The sequence below is a fragment of the Oncorhynchus clarkii genome, chromosome 9 (assembly GCF_045791955.1).
Source record: "Oncorhynchus clarkii lewisi isolate Uvic-CL-2024 chromosome 9, UVic_Ocla_1.0, whole genome shotgun sequence".
In the NCBI taxonomy this organism is placed as follows: domain Eukaryota; kingdom Metazoa; phylum Chordata; class Actinopteri; order Salmoniformes; family Salmonidae; genus Oncorhynchus; species Oncorhynchus clarkii.
The window spans coordinates 67,508,309-67,524,752 of NC_092155.1; the positions used below are offsets into that span (position 1 = coordinate 67,508,309).

The following is a 16,444-nucleotide window of genomic DNA, read 5'->3' on the forward strand; positions in this document are numbered from 1 at the left end:
GCCAAGTCTTGTATCTCGCTCATATCACTATCTGCGGTGCTGCTCGTTGGTAGACTTTCGCTGAGTGTACCTTTTACATCTTTTTTCTGCACTCCATAATACTCTGCAATGAAACCATATGTAGGACCTCGTGTGCTCTTTGTCCAACCATTATTTCATTATTTTCATCCCTGCAGCCCACCAACTTCACCAACCCAGTGTACGCCACCCTGTACATGGGAGCCCACAACAGCCGCAACTCCTTGGCTAGTACTGACGAGAAGAAAGAGTTACTCTCACAGGTGGACGATGGGGAGGACGAGGACATGAGTGACCCGCTGGCATAGAGGTCAGGGGTCAGGCACGTCCGAGCCACGTCTAGACCACGCCCACATGCCTTTTACCAATCAAGGAAAGCATCAAAAGGAAGAAAGAGAGAGAGAGAACACTGTATAAAATGTATACAATGAACGACTACTTTTGTATGTGATTGCAGTATTATTTTTTGTTCTTTTGAGAAAAAGGAAAATTTGCCTAATCAGAAAAAGGAGGAACCATTTCATAGATTTTTTCATTCAACTTGTTTTATTTTGCTCACCTTCCTCCCCCCCTTGCTACTGTCACTCCCCCTTCACCCCTTGATCCATATAGCCACTACCTCTATGTAAAGGTGTAGAGAAAAACAAACAGCAGTTAGTTCACTTTGTATGAATTGTGTAGGGAAAAAACATGGTTCTATTTCAGAGAAGTTTGTTTGTGAAAGACGTGGAGAAAAGAGGATGTAAAGTTTAATAGTCAGTAGTCAGTTCTGATTGACGCTGGTTTGGTTTATGTGTTACTTTCTGTGCCATCTATCTCTACTGTTTGAAGTGTTCAGTATATCAATAGAATGGTGTAGAATGAGAACACGGCTGTTTGAACTAAAAGTGTTCAGGAACTGTATTCAGGAACTGTGTTCAGGAACTGTGTTCTGTAACTGTGTTCAGGAACTGTGTTCAGCAACTGTGTTCAGCAACTGTGTTCTGTAACTGTGTTCTGTAACTGTGTTCAGGAACTGTGTTCAGGAACTGTGTTCAGGAACTGTGTTCAGGAACTGTGTTCTGTAACTGTGTTCAGGAACTGGAACAGGAACCACATGGCAGAGTAAGTCAGCATCACAAATACTAATGTCCATTCTGTTGAAAACTATGTTCCAAGTGATTGTCTTTTTTCTCCTTGCACAGAAGACTAAAAGTGTGTGTGTGTGTGTGTGTGTGTGTGTGTGTGTGTGTGTGTGTGTGTGTGTGTGTGTGTGTGTGTGTGTGTGTGTGTGTGTGTGTGTGTATATACACTACATGACCAAAAGTATGTGGACCCCTGCTCGTCGAACATCTAATTCGAAAATCATGGGCATTAATATGGAATTGGTCATCCCTATAACAATCTCCACTCTTCTGGGAAGGCTTTCCACTAGATGTTAGAACATTGCTGCTGGGACTTGCTTCCATTCAGCCAAAAGAGCATTAGTGACGTTGGGCGATAGGCCTGGCTCGCAGTCGGCATTCCAATTCATCCCAAAAGTGTTCGATGGGGTTGAGGTCAGGGCTCTGTGCAGGCCAGTCAAGTTCTTCCACACCAATCTCGACAAACGTTTTCTGTATGGACTTCGCTTTGTGCATTGCCATACTGAAACAGGAAAGGACCTTCCCCAAGCTGTTGCCACAAAGTTGGAAGCACAGAATCGTCTAGAATGTCATTGTATGCTGTAGGGTTAAGATTTCCCTTCACTGGAACTAAGGAGCATAACCCATGAAAAACAGCCCCAGACCATTATTCCTCCTCCACCTAAATGTACAGTTGGCGCTATGCATTCAGGCAGGTAGCATTCTCCTGGCATCTGCCAAACCCAGATTCGTCCGTCGGACTGCCAGATGGTAAAGAGTGATTCGTCACTCCAGAGAACGTGTTTCCACTGCTCCAGAGTCCAATGGCGGTGAGCTTTACACCAGTCCAGCCGACGCTTGGCATTGCACATGGTGATCTTAGGCTTGTCTGCGGCTGCTCGGTCATGGAAACACATTTCATGAAGCTCCCGACAAACAGCTCTTGTGCTGACATTTCTTCCAGAGGCAGTTTCGAACTCTGTAGTGAGTGTTGCAACTGTGGACAGCCAATGTTTACATGCTATGCGCTTCAGCACTTGGCGGTCCCGTTCTGTGAGCTTGTGTGGCCTACCACAGACGTTTTTGCTCCAAGACATTTCCACTTCACAATAACAGCACTCACAGTTGACCGGGGCACCACTAGCAGGGCAGAAATGTGACGAACTGACTTGTTGGAAAGGTGGCATCCTATGATGGTGCTACTTTGAAAGTCACTGAGCTCTTCAATAAGGTTGTTTTACTGCAAATGTTTCTCTATAGAGATTGCATGGCTTTGCTCTCGATTGTATATACCTGTCAGCAACAGGTGTGCCTGAAATAGCTGAATCGACTAATTGAAAGGTTGTCCACATACTTTTGTATATATAGTGCATATTTATACACATATACAGTACCAGTCAAAAGTTTGGACACACCTATTCATTGAAGGGCTTTTCTTTATTTTTACTATTTTATACATTGTAGAATAATTGCGGGACATCAAAACAATGAAATAACACATTTGGAATCATGTAGTAACCAAAAAAGTGTTAAACAAATCAAAATATATTTTATATTTGAGATTCTTCAAAGTAGCCACATTGATGACAGCTTTGCACACTCTTGGCATTCTCTCAACCAGCTTCATGAGGTAGTCACCTGGAATGTATTTCAATTGACAGGTGTGCCTTGTTAAAAGTTAATTTGTGAAATGTATTTCCTTCTTAATGCCTTTGAGCCAATCAGTTGTGTTGTGACAAGGTAGAGGTGGTATACAGAAGATAGCCCTATTTGGTAAAAGACCAAGTCCGTATTATGGCAAGAACAGCTCAAATAAGCAAAGAGAAACAACAGTCCAGCATTACTTTAAGACATGAAGGTCAGTCAATCTGCAAAGTTTCAAGAACTTTGAAGGTTTCTTCAAGTGCTGTCACAAAAACCATCAAGCGCTATGATGAAACTGGCTCTCATGAGGACTGCCACAGGAAAGGAAGACCCAGAGTTACCTCTGCTGCAGAGGAAAGGTTCATTAGAGTTAACTGCACCTCAGATTGCAGCCCAAATAAATGCTTCACAGAGTTCAAGAAATAGACACATCTCAATATCAACTGTTCAGAGGAGACTGCGTGAGTCAGGCCTTCATGGTCGAATTGCTGCAAAGAAACCACTACTAAAGGACACCAATATGAAGAGACTTGCTTGGGCCAAGAAACACAAGCAATGGACATTAGACTGGTGGAAATCTGTCTTTTGTTTGATGACTCCAAATTTGAGATTTTTGGTTCCAACCACCATGTCTTTGTGAGACGCGGAGTAGGTGAACGTATGATTTCCGCATGTGTGGTTCCCACCGTGAAGCATAGAGGAGGAGTTGTGATGGTGTGGGGTCACTTTGCTGTCTGTGATTTATTTAGAATTCAAGGCACACTTAACCAGCATAGCTACCACGGCATTCTGCTACGATACACCATACCATCTGGTTTGCCCTTAGGGGGTATATAATTTGTTTTTCAACAGGACAATGACCCAACACAGCTCCAGGCTGTGTAAGGGCTATTTTAACAAGAAGGAGAGTGATGGAGTACTGCATCATATGACCTGGCCTCCACAATCACCCGACCTCAACTCAATTGAAATGGTTTGGGATGAGTTGGACCACAGAGTGAAGGAAAAGCAGCCAACAATTGCTCAGCATATGTGGGAACTCCTTCAAGGCTGTTGGAAAAGCATTCCAGGTGAAGCTGGTTGAGAGAATGCCAAGAGTGTGTGAAAAGCTGTCATCAAGGAAAAGGGTGGCTACTTTAAAGGAACTCAAATATAACATATATTTTGATTTGTTTAACACTTTTTTGGTTATTACATGATTCTATATGTGTTATTTCATAGATTTGAGGTCTTCACTATTATTCTACAATGTAGAAAATAGTACAAATAAAGAAAAATGCTTGAATGAGTAGGTGTGCCCAAACTTTTGACTGGTACTGTATATACATATATATATATAAACCTATTAACAAAGTGTCTTCAAAATATACCCAGGAATACAAACATGAAATAACAGTCTGTCTGTATTATGTTTTAGCTCGTTTTTTTTTTTAGTCTTGTATAATTGACCGGCTAAATGTGCTTAATTAATGAAGGTAATGGAGTGTGTAATGTGTTGGAGGAAGATGATTGTATTAAAGCAGACATTCCAGGATGAAGATTCAGGGGATGGAAGTAACTGAGGACATTGGGGTATGAGAGGACATGTTTTGGGGTAACCCAGAATGTGTGTAGGGGGCCTTGATGTGAGATGATGCATATTGGGGCCCAGAGGGACCATCTCAGTAACTGTTTAGTACAATTTCAACTGTAAACTGTCAGCCTGGTGATTGGCAGTTTTAGCAACAAGCAAGACTCTGTGAACGCCTGACATGGCTGAAACAAACCATTTACGATAAAACAACAAGCTGACGATGCCTTTGTCTTTGTCTGTGATTGTAAACATACTTTCAGGAGAGGCCAGAGAGCCAGTTGTTTCATGGGGGAAATTTTAAAACAACAATGTTATGTGTTTTTAATGTTTGTAATAATTACATCATGCCTATGTAATTTCAGTTTCTGCTCATTGTAAGTGCATTCCTCAGGAGTTTAGGATTGTTAGCCTCCTGATTAGCATCCCCTCTGCCTTGCTGCTAACGCTAGTTATGCTATGGCATTGTTGAATACTCGTTTCTGATTGGCTTGAAGGGCATTCTAGAGCGTGCATTATTTCCCTATAACGCACAGTATAATTCAAAGGCTATGAAGTTCATTCTTATGTTCTATTTTTTTTATTGCGAATGAAAAACATTATTGGTATTGTTGAATTTATAATAGCAAGCTAGGATGATGGTTTGGTTAGCTAAACTAGCAAGTCTGTTTGATTACCAAGGCAACTACTGTATCTAGCTAGCTAGTAAACTTGCTAACTTCTTCAGTGGATGTTATCACATTTCTACTGGTAAATGAACACGTATCTAGAGGCAATTATGTTCATTTATAGCCATGGTATAAAAGGGATACTCAACTCAGTGCTCAATGCGTTCTCTGGAAAATAATGCAACTCCGTGGAAGGTTAGTTCCACTCCGCTAACGTGTCGTGGAACACATCTTCCACGTCGTGCACTATTTTCCAAGGAACGCATAGCCCCTCGTTGATTATCCCTTACCTATCTGTCTGTCTGTCTGTCTGTAGGCTCGGCTGTCTGTCGGCTTGTCTGACTAGCCATCCCTGTCAGCCAGTCAGCCCTGTCTGTAATCTTGTCGGTCTGTTGCTCTGATAGAACTGTCTGTCTATGTCTGTTTGCCTGCCTGTCTGTCATTGGTCCAATCTCAGTCTCAGCCAATCATGTGCTGCTGACCATGCTGCTTCTAACCATATCTGTTACAGTTTACACTGCATGGAACTCACAATACACACACACACATACAAACCCAATAGCAAACCACTCTGGCTTAACCACCATTTGTTATTAACAGTATTCATCATTCATTGGATTTTAATTCAATTTCTGCTCTGTTACATTTTTATTTGAACAATGTAAATTAGGTACAAGCTGTTTAAATATTTTTGACAAATATTTCAGCAAAACAAAACCCTACACATGGATTTTTGTTGCTCTATTTCAGTTGGTTATGATTTCATTTCTTTTGATAGAAGAAATTAAATGGATTTTTATAGTACAAACATATGGTGGCTCTGATCTTCATTTGGAGAGAGAGAATGAGTGAGAGAGAGACGGAGAGACGGAGAGAGAAAGGGGAGAGACTGAGAGAAAGGGGAGAGACCGAGAGAAAAAGGGGAGAGACCAAGAGAGAAAGGGGAGAGACCGCGAGAGAAAGGAGAGAGAGAAAGGGGAGAGACCAAGAGAGAAAGGGGAGAGACCAAGAGAGAAAGGGGAGAGACCAAGAGAGAAAGGGGAGACCAAGAGAGAAAGGGGAGAGACCAAGAGAGAAAGGGGAGAGACCAAGAGAGAAAGGGGAGAGACCAAGAGAGAAAGGGGAGAGACCAAGAGAGAAAGGGAAGAGACCAAGAGAGAAAGGGGAGAGACCAAGGGAGAAAGGGGAGAGACCAAGAGAGAAAGGAGAGAGACCAAGAGAGAAAGGAGAGAGACCAAGAGAGAAAGGGGAGAGACCAAGAGAGAAAGGAGAGAAAAAGGGGAGAGACCAAGAGAGAAAGGAGAGAGACTAAAAGAGAAAGGGGAGAGACCAAGAGAGAAAGGGGAGAGACCAAGAGAGAAAGGAGAGAGACCAAGAGAGAAAGGGGAGAGACCAAGAGAGAAAGGGGAGAGACCAAGAGAGAAAGGAGAGAGACTAAGAGAGAAAGGGGAGAGAAAGCGACCAAAAGAGAAAGACAGCTAGAGAACCGAGAGTGAGACTGAAAGAGAGAGACGGAGCGAGAGACACCAAGAGAGAAAGGGGAGAGACCAAGAGAGAAAGGGGAGAGACCAAGAGAGAAAGGAGAGAGACTAAGAGAGAAAGAAGTAGAGCCCGAAAGGGATAGAGAAAGAAGATATGTTTAAATTTGGGTCACATTGTCATTTTGTTTATTAAGGGGGAAGTGCAGTCATATTTAAGATAACATACATCAAATGTCAGACACTATTTCATTTTATCTTTCTGACCCAAAAGTACAAGGCTTCTTCTATTCATTGATTTGTAAATGTGTATAGAAATATCTGCTATAAGAGTCGTGTCTCGTACAACAAGGTAATGTAAGTAGTGTAAATATGGGCGGTCCCTTTTGAGGAAAAGCCATATTGAAACACAGATAGTCTCAGCGTGCACAATCATTCTGCTTACTCGATGGCTATTAAGGTCATCATTACGGTTCTAAAACAAAATTGGTCATCATTGAGGTTCTAAAACTGTAAGCAAAGAGAACAGGCATTGAGAACATGGTTAGACTCATAGGAATGCATTCTTTACCCACCAACAAATGCAAGTAAGCTAAACAGTCAGTTTAGAAACATCATCATACGTTCATCACTTGCTAAGCAAGAAAGTCTTGTCAGTTACATAACATTCAGACCAACATTACTGTTGCTTTCAACTTCTGAGCAAGGTCATGTTCCTTATGGTTCTTAGTCAGTGGTTTGAAATAATTCAGTTTAATCTTGGGAGTGTTTAAGACTGAAGTGGTAATTAAGTCGTAATGAAATGGTACGACTGAAGTGGTGATTGTACTGTAGTAGGTGATAAAGATGAAGAAGTAATAGACAGCAAAAACATTGAATGTTTTAACCCACTCTTAGCGTTTCGGAAGACACTTGGCCTACGCTCATTCATATTATAGCACTGAGAAGCAACCTTTAGATATGTTAGTGATTAAAGCTGAGATTCAGATTTTTTTTTTACAGTATTTAAATGTTATCATACAAAGGCAATACAAAATACAATCTAACAAAAAAAGAATTTAAAGATACACATTATGGCTGAGTCACGTAAAAATAATACTGTCAAAAAGGCACTTTTTTTTTAGCACAATAAGAAATAAGACACAAGAGTAGAGGACGTTTGGTTTGGCTAGCTTGTCCAGAAAAGACACCGATATAACAATAATCTTCAGTCCTTTTTGAAATCGGTGGACAGAGACATCATGTGAAGGCAAAACCCTGGGTCCTATTCATTAGGTAGGGCACACAACCAAAAATGTTTTGCAACGGAAACCAAAATGACGATTCTTATTGGTCCAGGTAGTCCCTCCCTGTTTCATTCTGTTTTCTTCCGTTTGGTGCCTTATGAACACAACCCAGTTCTCTTTGAAGTGGAAATCCCAGCAGTAGAGTCAACATATGCTGTCATTTATCCAAGTGACTTGACTGACTGTCTCCCAGTCTCAATCTTGCTTGGATTGCACAATCTGAGGAAATCGAGGTTCATGGAAATAAGATCCACATTAGCAGGCACTTGTGGTTCCATGTCCACCTTATGCAGTTGAAGTGTCCTTCCTTCCTGCTTGTGTGAGGTGAGCCGCCCCTTTAAGGGCTCAACTCACCACTATACTCTTCTTCTTTGGACTCTTTCTGCCCAGTCCTGTTCTTAATATTATCTGTGTGTGTGCATGTGTGCGGCGTGTGTTTGCAGTGGGAGAGGAGGGTAGGCTATGTCGGTGATACTACAGTTATACCTGTGTGTTGAGAGACAGTGTCCATAAAGGATCTCCATAAATAAATAAATACCCCTGTAAAACAAGGGCCATTGGTTCGGTCCTGTCCACCTTTTAGTCTCTGTGCAGCCTCGGGTGGGTGAGACCACCGAGACACAGGAGGGGGGGGGGGGTTATAAAAGGAAGGGATGATAAGGGAGGAAGAACGAGTGGTTTGTTTAGGGTCTCTTCCAGCCGCTCCGGATCAGCGTGTCGTGCCGCAGAAAAGGCTGGCTGCGGAGATCTGTGAGTGGGTGAAGGAGGGAGAGAGAGGGGTCACACAGGTTAACTGGGAAGTCAAACTCTGGTACAGTGGTGTCATGCTCAGGTTTGAGGTTGTTGATTAAGGAACCTATATTTGCAGTGCTTATCCTAACAGAATATTTCAGCAAATATGTTTAGAATTGTTACATTTTACTTATATGTTGTCAAATGGGTAGCCAATTGAATGTGGGAATATGTTAACTAAAAAGAGAATGATCCCTTTCACTGTCAACTTAAAACCAACAGAGAAATATAGATTTTTCAATCCAAGGCTATGGGGGTTTAGTTCTTTAAACAAACCACTATGTCAACAATGTATCACAGTTGTAGACAACAAGCTCTGTGAGGTACCGTGCTATAGACAAGCTAATATTCATACAACTCATCTAACCTATCGTCTCTAAAATGACTCCTTAAATGTCTATACCATCATGATTATGACAGTGTTATGTAGCCCTTAAAATGGAGTGTTCAAGTAGTGTTGCCAATGTTTCTATCCATATGTCTGAATAAATGTCCATTATGTGTGAACATGTCTGTGTGTGTGGATATGTGCAGGGGCCTCAACAGAGCTGGTTGACCAACAAGCTTTTCAGCACACCGCAAGTCACAGTTACCAGGGACAAACACAACATTGAGACATGCCATCAACAGGTGACAGACTGGTAAGTGGTGGATGGACAGAACACTGGACACAGCATGCAACATGGAAGATGAGAGGTGAGGTGGTGATGACGGAGGGACCTGAGTAGAAGGAAAGACTTTCATGAATGTAGATTAAATCTGTAGCGTGGAAGATCCGTACTATAGCGCAATTTCAATTCAAAAAGGCAACGTTCTCGCGTGGGCGGAGTCTGCATCCAGCGGTGCATATTTAGCCTGAATCGGAAACTACCTTAAAGTGGCAATCAGCAGTAGAAATAATGACAAAGTGTTTTCACTGCACCTGTTTCGGTAATATGTTGAGGGATGGGCTGGAGACATGTAATCACTCTCTGTTCATAAACAGAGCTACTAATGCAAGGACGGACCATCCGTGATATCTAAAGGATAGGTGACCATGTTTTGAAGCTATATAATGTTTGTTTACATTTACTTGTTTTCAAACATTGGAGTAAAACAAGTTTGTGATGGGGTAAGACAGTTGAACTAAGCTCATGAGGCATTTATAAGTTACACTACATCACCAAGAATATTTTGACACCTGCTTGTAGAACATCTCATTCCAAAATCATGGACATTAATATGGATTTGGTCCCCCATTTGCTGCTATAAAAGCCTCCACTCTTCTGGGAAGGCTTTCCACTAGATGTCAGAACATTGCTGCTATAACAGCCTCCACTCTTCTGGGAAGTCTTTCCACTAGATGTCAGAACATTGCTGTTATAAAAGCCTCCACTCTTCTGGGAAGGCTTTCCACTAGATGTCAGAACATTGCTGCTATAACAGCCTCCACTCTTCTGGGAAGGCTTTCCACTAGATGTAGGAACATTGCTGTTATAACAGCCTCCATTCTTCTGGGAAGTCTTTCCACTAGATGTCAGAACATTGCTGCTATAACAGCCTCCACTCTTCTGGGAAGTCTTTCCACTAGATGTCAGAACATTGCTGCTATAACAGTCTCCACTCTTCTGGGAAGGCTTTCCACTAGATGTCAGAACATTGCTGCTATAACAGCCTCCACTCTTCTGGGAAGGCTTTCCACTAGATGTCAGAACATTGCTGCTATAAAAGCCTCCACTCTTCTGGGAAGTCTTTCCACTAGATGTCAGAACATTGCTGCTAAAACAGCTGGGAAGGCTTTCCACTAGATGTCAGAACATTGCTGCTATAACAGCCTCCACTCTTCTGGGAAGGCTTTCCACTAGATGTCAGAACATTGCTGCTATAACAGCCTCCACTCTTCTGGGAAGGCTTTCCACTAGATGTCAGAACATTGCTGCTATAACAGCCTCCACTCTTCTGGGAAGGCTTTCCACTAGATGTCAGAACATTGCGTCCACTCTTCTGGGAAGGCTTTCCACTAGATGTCAGAACATTGCTGCTATAACAGCCTCCACTCTTCTGGGAAGGCTTTCTACTAGATGTTGGAACATTGCTGCTATAACAGCCTCCACTCTTCTGGGAAGGCTTTCCACTAGATGTCAGAACATTGCGTCCACTCTTCTGGGAAGGCTTTCCACTAGATGTCAGAACATTGCTGCTATAACAGCCTCCACTCTTCTGGGAAGGCTTTCCACTAGATCGCTACAGGGAACATTGGAACATTGCTACAGGGCCACGAGCATTAGTGAGGTCGGGTACTGATGTTGGGCGATTAGTCCTGGCTCACAGTCGGCCTTTCAATTCATCCCAAAGGTGTTCGATGGGGTTGAGGTCAGGGCTCTGTGCAGGCCGACTGTGAGCACTCGGTGGTCCCATTCTGTGAGCTTGTGTGGCCTACCACTTCGAAGCTGAGCCGTTGTTGCTCCTAGACGTTTCCACTTCACAATAACAGCACTTACAGTTGACTGGGGCTGCTCGAGCAGGGCAGATTATGTGGGAGACTGGTTTGTTGGAAAGGAGGCATCCTATGACAGTGCCAGGTTGAAAGTCACTGAGACAATGTTTGTCTATGGAGATTGCATGTATGTGTGCCTGATTTTATGCACCTGTCAGCACGAGGGTGGCTGAAATAGCCAAATCCATTAATTCGAAGGGCTGTCCACATACGTTTGTATATATAGTGTATATTCTTCAAGAATCAATGGGTACATATAATTATATAACATGTAATTAAGTCCAAAAATGTGTGTAGCAACTGCTGATAGCCCCTTTAAATTTCAATCCCCCTACAACCGCTGCCACTGTTTTCCTGAGAGGTAAGGTTGATGGAAAATAAAATGACCTGACATGAACTTACAGTGTATTCTAGGGGATGTATCCAGTTATATAAATATTAAGCTACATTTTTGGGCTGTGGTGCAGAAAAGTAGACCTGGCTGTTGTAAAAGCATGTCTGACTGCTTTGCTGTGGCTGATGTAAAAGCATATCCGATTGTTGTGCAGTAAAGCAGTCCTAGCTGTTGTAAAGCATATCTGAATGCTTTGCTGTAGAGTAAAGCATGTTCCTGTTTGCATCTGAAGCACTGGCCTGGCTGAAGCAGCTGACATCACTGTAGCAGCACCATAGACTGTGTAGCTAGCAGCACACAGCATGTCCGCAGGCCGCAGCACACAGGACGAGCATGGCCAGGGCCAAGCAAACAGGCTTCAGGATGCCTTTCTTACCCTGCAGAATTTAGAAGTGGCATATACTGTCATTAATCTTCTGTTCAGCTGTTCAGAGGGGTAGAATGAATACAGAGTAGAGGTTGAGGAAAGGTTCTTAACAGGTTAGAGGGGAAACCAAACCATCCATGTTAGTTAGTTTCAAGGAACAACAAGGCATTGTTAGCAGTTGTAGCCAAACCTCTTAATTACTATACTGTACTTTTAAGATTTATGAAAAATAAATTGAAAAAAGTATAAAACCTGATAGAAAATGAACATACAGTATTTACATACCGGTATTGTAGCTTTCCATGCCCATGCTGTTATGCTAGATGCAACTTCATATTGACCATGTGATTATATTTCGTGGTAGTAAACATTACATATTCACATTTTAACATTAGCTTTTGATACAGTCTTTGTAGGTTCAGTAATCCAAAGAGGTTTGGCTGTCTGACTTCTACCCTGGTAATTCAGGTAGAGGTGTTTTGAGGGATATAGAACACATCACTTGCCCACCAATAAGAGTCGAGGGTCAGGATTCAAACAAACTGCACTGTGCTGAACTATTAAATGGCCGCCGAAGTTAGTGAAGTGTTAAGGAGTAGTCTTAGGGAGGGACAGGGTGGGAGGTCATGCTGCATGCACAGTGGTCAGAGGAGGGGACACCTGTTCTGGACAACCTTGGCATTAGGGGGGGAGGAACTGTAGGGACTAGCAGTTGGAGTCGTCACACAGCTGTGCATCACAGAAGAACCGTGAGCCTCGTTTAGCAGTACGGGCTGTGAAGGGGACGCTCTTCAACACTGAGGGGGGAGGAGGATGAGGGGAGAAAATGTCACACCTGAGACAGAGGAACCTGTACTGGTGCTGTACTGTGGTAGACCATCTGATGTGCCATCAGCTTGGTACATCTCTCAGTGTTGTCACTGTAATATCTTTATATCCAGTGTTCCAGCTCTCTCTGTGCCATACCTCCATGTTGTGGTGTATGGACCACAAGGTCTTTGGGTGCTTCTGAAATTATACCATATTCCCTATACGGTGTACTACGTTTTGACCAGCAGTGCACTATATGGAGTAAGTTGCCAGGGCAGGGATATACTGCATGTTGAATAACGTAGGTGACGCTATGTCCAGGAGGACAGGGATATACTGCATGTTGAATAACGTATGTGACGCTATGTCCAGGAGGGCAGGGATATACTGCATGTTGAATAACGTAGGTGATGCTATGTCCAGGAGGGCAGGGATATACTGCATGGTGAATAAAGTAGATGACGCTATGTCCAGGAGGACAGGGATATACTGCATGTTGAATAACGTAGATGACGCTATGTCCAGGAGGACAGGGATATACTGCATGTTGAATAACGTAGGTGACGCTATGTCCAGGAGGACAGGGATATACTGCATGGTGAATAACGTAGGTGATGCTATGTCCAGGAGGACAGGGATATACTGCATGTTGAATAACGTAGGTGACGCTATGTCCAGGAGGACAGGGATATACTGCATGTTGAATAACGTAAGTGACGCTATGTCCAGGAGGACAGGGATATACTGCATGTTGAATAACGTAGGTGACGCTATGTCCAGGAGGACAGGGATATACTGCATGTTGAATAACGTAAGTGACGCTATGTCCAGGAGGACAGGGATATACTGCATGTTGAATAACGTAGGTGACGCTATGTACAGGAGGACAGGGATATACTGCATGTTGAATAACGTAGGTGACGCTATGTACAGGAGGACAGGGATATACTGCATGTTGAATAACGTAGGTGACGCTATGTCCAGGAGGACAGGGATATACTTCATGTTGAATAACGTAGGTGACGCTATGTCCAGGAGGACAGGGATATACTTCATGTTGAATAACGTAGGTGACGCTATGTCCAGGAGGACAGGGATATACTGCATGTTGAATAACGTAGGTGACGCTATGTCCAGGAGGACAGGGATATACTTCATGGTGAATAAAGTAGATGACGCTATGTACAGGAGGACAGGGATATACTGCATGTTGAATAACGTAGGTGACGCTATGTCCAGGAGGACAGGGATATACTTCATGTTGAATAACGTAGGTGACGCTATGTCCAGGAGGACAGGGATATACTTCATGTTGAATAACGTAGGTGACGCTATGTCCAGGAGGGCAGGGATATACTGCATGTTGAATAACGTAGGTGATGCTATGTCCAGGAGGACAGGGATATACTTCATGTTGAATAACGTAGATGACGCTATGTCCAGGAGGACAGGGATATACTTCATGTTGAATAACGTAGGTGACGCTATGTCCAGGAGGACAGGGATATACTTCATGTTGAATAACGTAGGTGACGCTATGTCCAGGAGGACAGGGATATACTGCATGTTGTATAACGTAGGTGACGCTATGTCCAGGAGGACAGGGATATACTGCATGTTGAATAACATAGATTATGTACTTTTTGTAAAGGGCCTAGTAACAGGAAGGAAAGGCATTATTAACACATTATTAACATATTATTACAATTATTAACATTTAACATTTGGATTATTTCACAGTAGATTTTGATTAATGAGAGTTGAGTTCGGGAACTGTCCTGAGTTAGCACATCCCATGAAGCAGTAGTTATACTTTGAGGCTCAATTGCTGCTTAGCCGCACAGACACTACATAATGATGAGACACTACTAATCTAGATAACTAGCAGGCCACAAGAAAATAAACTACTGGGACATGATTGAGAACTGGAATCTGCTGTTGTCTAGATGCTCTGGAGCCTCTGGTAGTGGTGTCTGAACTGCGTAACACAGTGCTCCTCCAGCCGAGCAGTTGAGGACCACAGTGATCTTAGCCCAGTCCCTGGGGCTGCTTGGGCTGCTGGGGGTTGGGGCTTGGGCTGCTGGGGATTGGGCTGGGTTGGGGCTGAGGTTGGGGCTGGGGTTGGGACTGGGGATTGGGCTGGGGCTGCTGGGTTAGGGTTGGGGCTGCTGGGTTAGGGTTGGTGCTGCTGGGACTTGGAATGGGCTGGGGCTTGGCATGTGGCTGGGGCTGCTGGGTTAGGGTTGGGGCTGCTGGGGCTTGGGATGGGATGGGCTGGGTTGGGGATGGGGATGGGGCTGGGGCTGCTGGGTTAGGGTTGGTGCTGCTGGGGCTTGGGATGGGACTGCTGGGGCTTGGGCTGGGACTGCTGGGGCTTGGGCTGGGTTGGGGCTGCTGGGGCTTGGACTGGGTTGGGGCTTGGGATGGGGCTTCTGGGGCTTGGGCTGGGTTGGGGATGGGGCTGCTGGGGCTTGGGCTGGGTTGGGGCTGCTGGGGCTTGGGCTGGGTTGGGGTTGGGTTGGGGCTGCTGGGGCTGCTGGGGCTTGGGATGGGGCTGGGGTTGGGGCTTGGACTAGGGGACCTGGGGCTCCTACTGGGCATGGCTGGGTTCTGTGTGGCTACCAGCGAGGCTGCATATCGAGCCCACCTGTGATGATATCCTCAATGGTGCCGTCCTTCCCCTCGTATACGGGTCGGTGGTCCTTGGCCTGGCGTTTACGCAGCTCAGAGATCAGCTCCTGTTGCTGCTGCCTCTTTTTCACTACCTGGACCTGGGAGGGAGAGGAGGAAGAACATCAAATTCTGCCTAAATGGCTTGAGCTGCCAGAGGATCGTTTCAATCATACAAATGCATAAACTCCTTATAGTAAGTGTGAAAGCCTTATATTGAGAATTATAAAACAAGTGGGTCTAATCCTGGCTGCTGATTGGTTAATACCGCATTCCAGACATTCCACAAGTTACCGCCGGCTAAAGCTATGACGTTGAAATGCCTATTTACCCTGTTCCATCACTGCGCAATCCATTTTCTCATCAGTCCAGCCAGACAATTTATAAAGTCAATCTCCACTGTAAAAAGCATCGAGACATTATCGCCCATTTACTTTAGACTAGCTTTTAGTTTTCAACAGCAGAGATTTGTATAAATCTTGCTGTCTGTCAGTCTTGTGGTCAATCAGGTGGTCAGCCTGGTAGTCTGGTGGTCAGTCAGGTGGTCTGGTGGTCAGTCAGGTGGTCAGTCTGGTGGCCGTCAGGTGGTCTGGTGGTCCGTCTGGTGGTCAGTCAGGTGGTCAGCCTGGTGGTCAGGTGGTCAATCAGGTGGTCTGGTGGTCAGTCTGGTGGTCAGTCAGGTGGACTGGTGGTCAGTCAGGTGGTCAGCCTGGTGGTCAGCCAGGTGGTCAGCCAGGTGGTCAGCCTGGTGGTCAGCCAGGTGGTCAGCCAGGTGGTCAGGTGGCCAGTCTGGTGGTCAGCCTTGTGGTCTGGTGGTCAGTCAGGTGGTCTGGTGGTCAGACAGGTGGTCAGTCTGGTGGTCAGACAGGTGGTCAGTCAGGTGGTCAGGCTGGTGGTCAGTCTGGTGGTCAGGTAGTCAGTCAGGTGGTCAGTCTGGTGGTCTGTCTGGTGGTCAGCCTTGTGGTCTGGTGGTCAGTCAGGTGGTCTGGTGGTCAGACAGGTGGTCAGTCAGGTGGTCAGACAGGTGGTCAGTCAGGTGGTCAGGCTGGTGGTCAGTCTGGTGGTCAGGTAGTCAGTCAGGTGGTCAGTCTGGTGGTCTGTCTGGTGGTCTGTCTGGTGGTCTGTCAGGTGGTCAGCCAGGTGGTCATATCCATCATTTAGTCTAAAT

At 44.5% G+C, this 16,444-nt stretch overlaps 2 protein-coding genes across 4 annotated transcripts in view; one reads left to right on the forward strand and one right to left on the reverse strand.

Annotated features, from left to right (window-relative positions):
• Nucleotides 1-5,811, forward strand: part of LOC139416822 (low-density lipoprotein receptor-related protein 1-like) — a 217,526-nt gene extending 211,715 nt beyond the window's left edge. The window contains exons 90-91 of the mRNA XM_071165909.1: nt 177-951; nt 1,057-5,811. Coding sequence (XP_071022010.1) covers nt 177-326 — 150 coding nt within the window. The 3' untranslated portion in view covers nt 327-951; nt 1,057-5,811. The remainder of the gene's footprint in view (nt 1-176; nt 952-1,056) is intronic.
• The window catches only part of LOC139416821 (formin-like protein 3), an 85,268-nt gene continuing 74,429 nt past the window's right edge, over nt 5,606-16,444 (reverse strand). Inside the window, exons 22-25 of one of the 3 annotated variants that reach the window (XR_011635131.1) lie at nt 15,254-15,377; nt 12,471-12,593; nt 11,806-11,853; nt 5,606-8,515 (exon numbers count right to left, since the gene is read on the reverse strand). Coding sequence is in view for 2 of the 3 variants with exons in the window: in XM_071165907.1 (XP_071022008.1) it covers nt 12,502-12,593; nt 15,254-15,377 (216 nt within the window). In the remaining variant the exon portion in view is untranslated. The remainder of the gene's footprint in view (nt 8,516-11,805; nt 11,854-12,470; nt 12,594-15,253; nt 15,378-16,444) is intronic. The other 2 variants (XM_071165907.1, XM_071165908.1) reach the window with 2 other exon arrangements.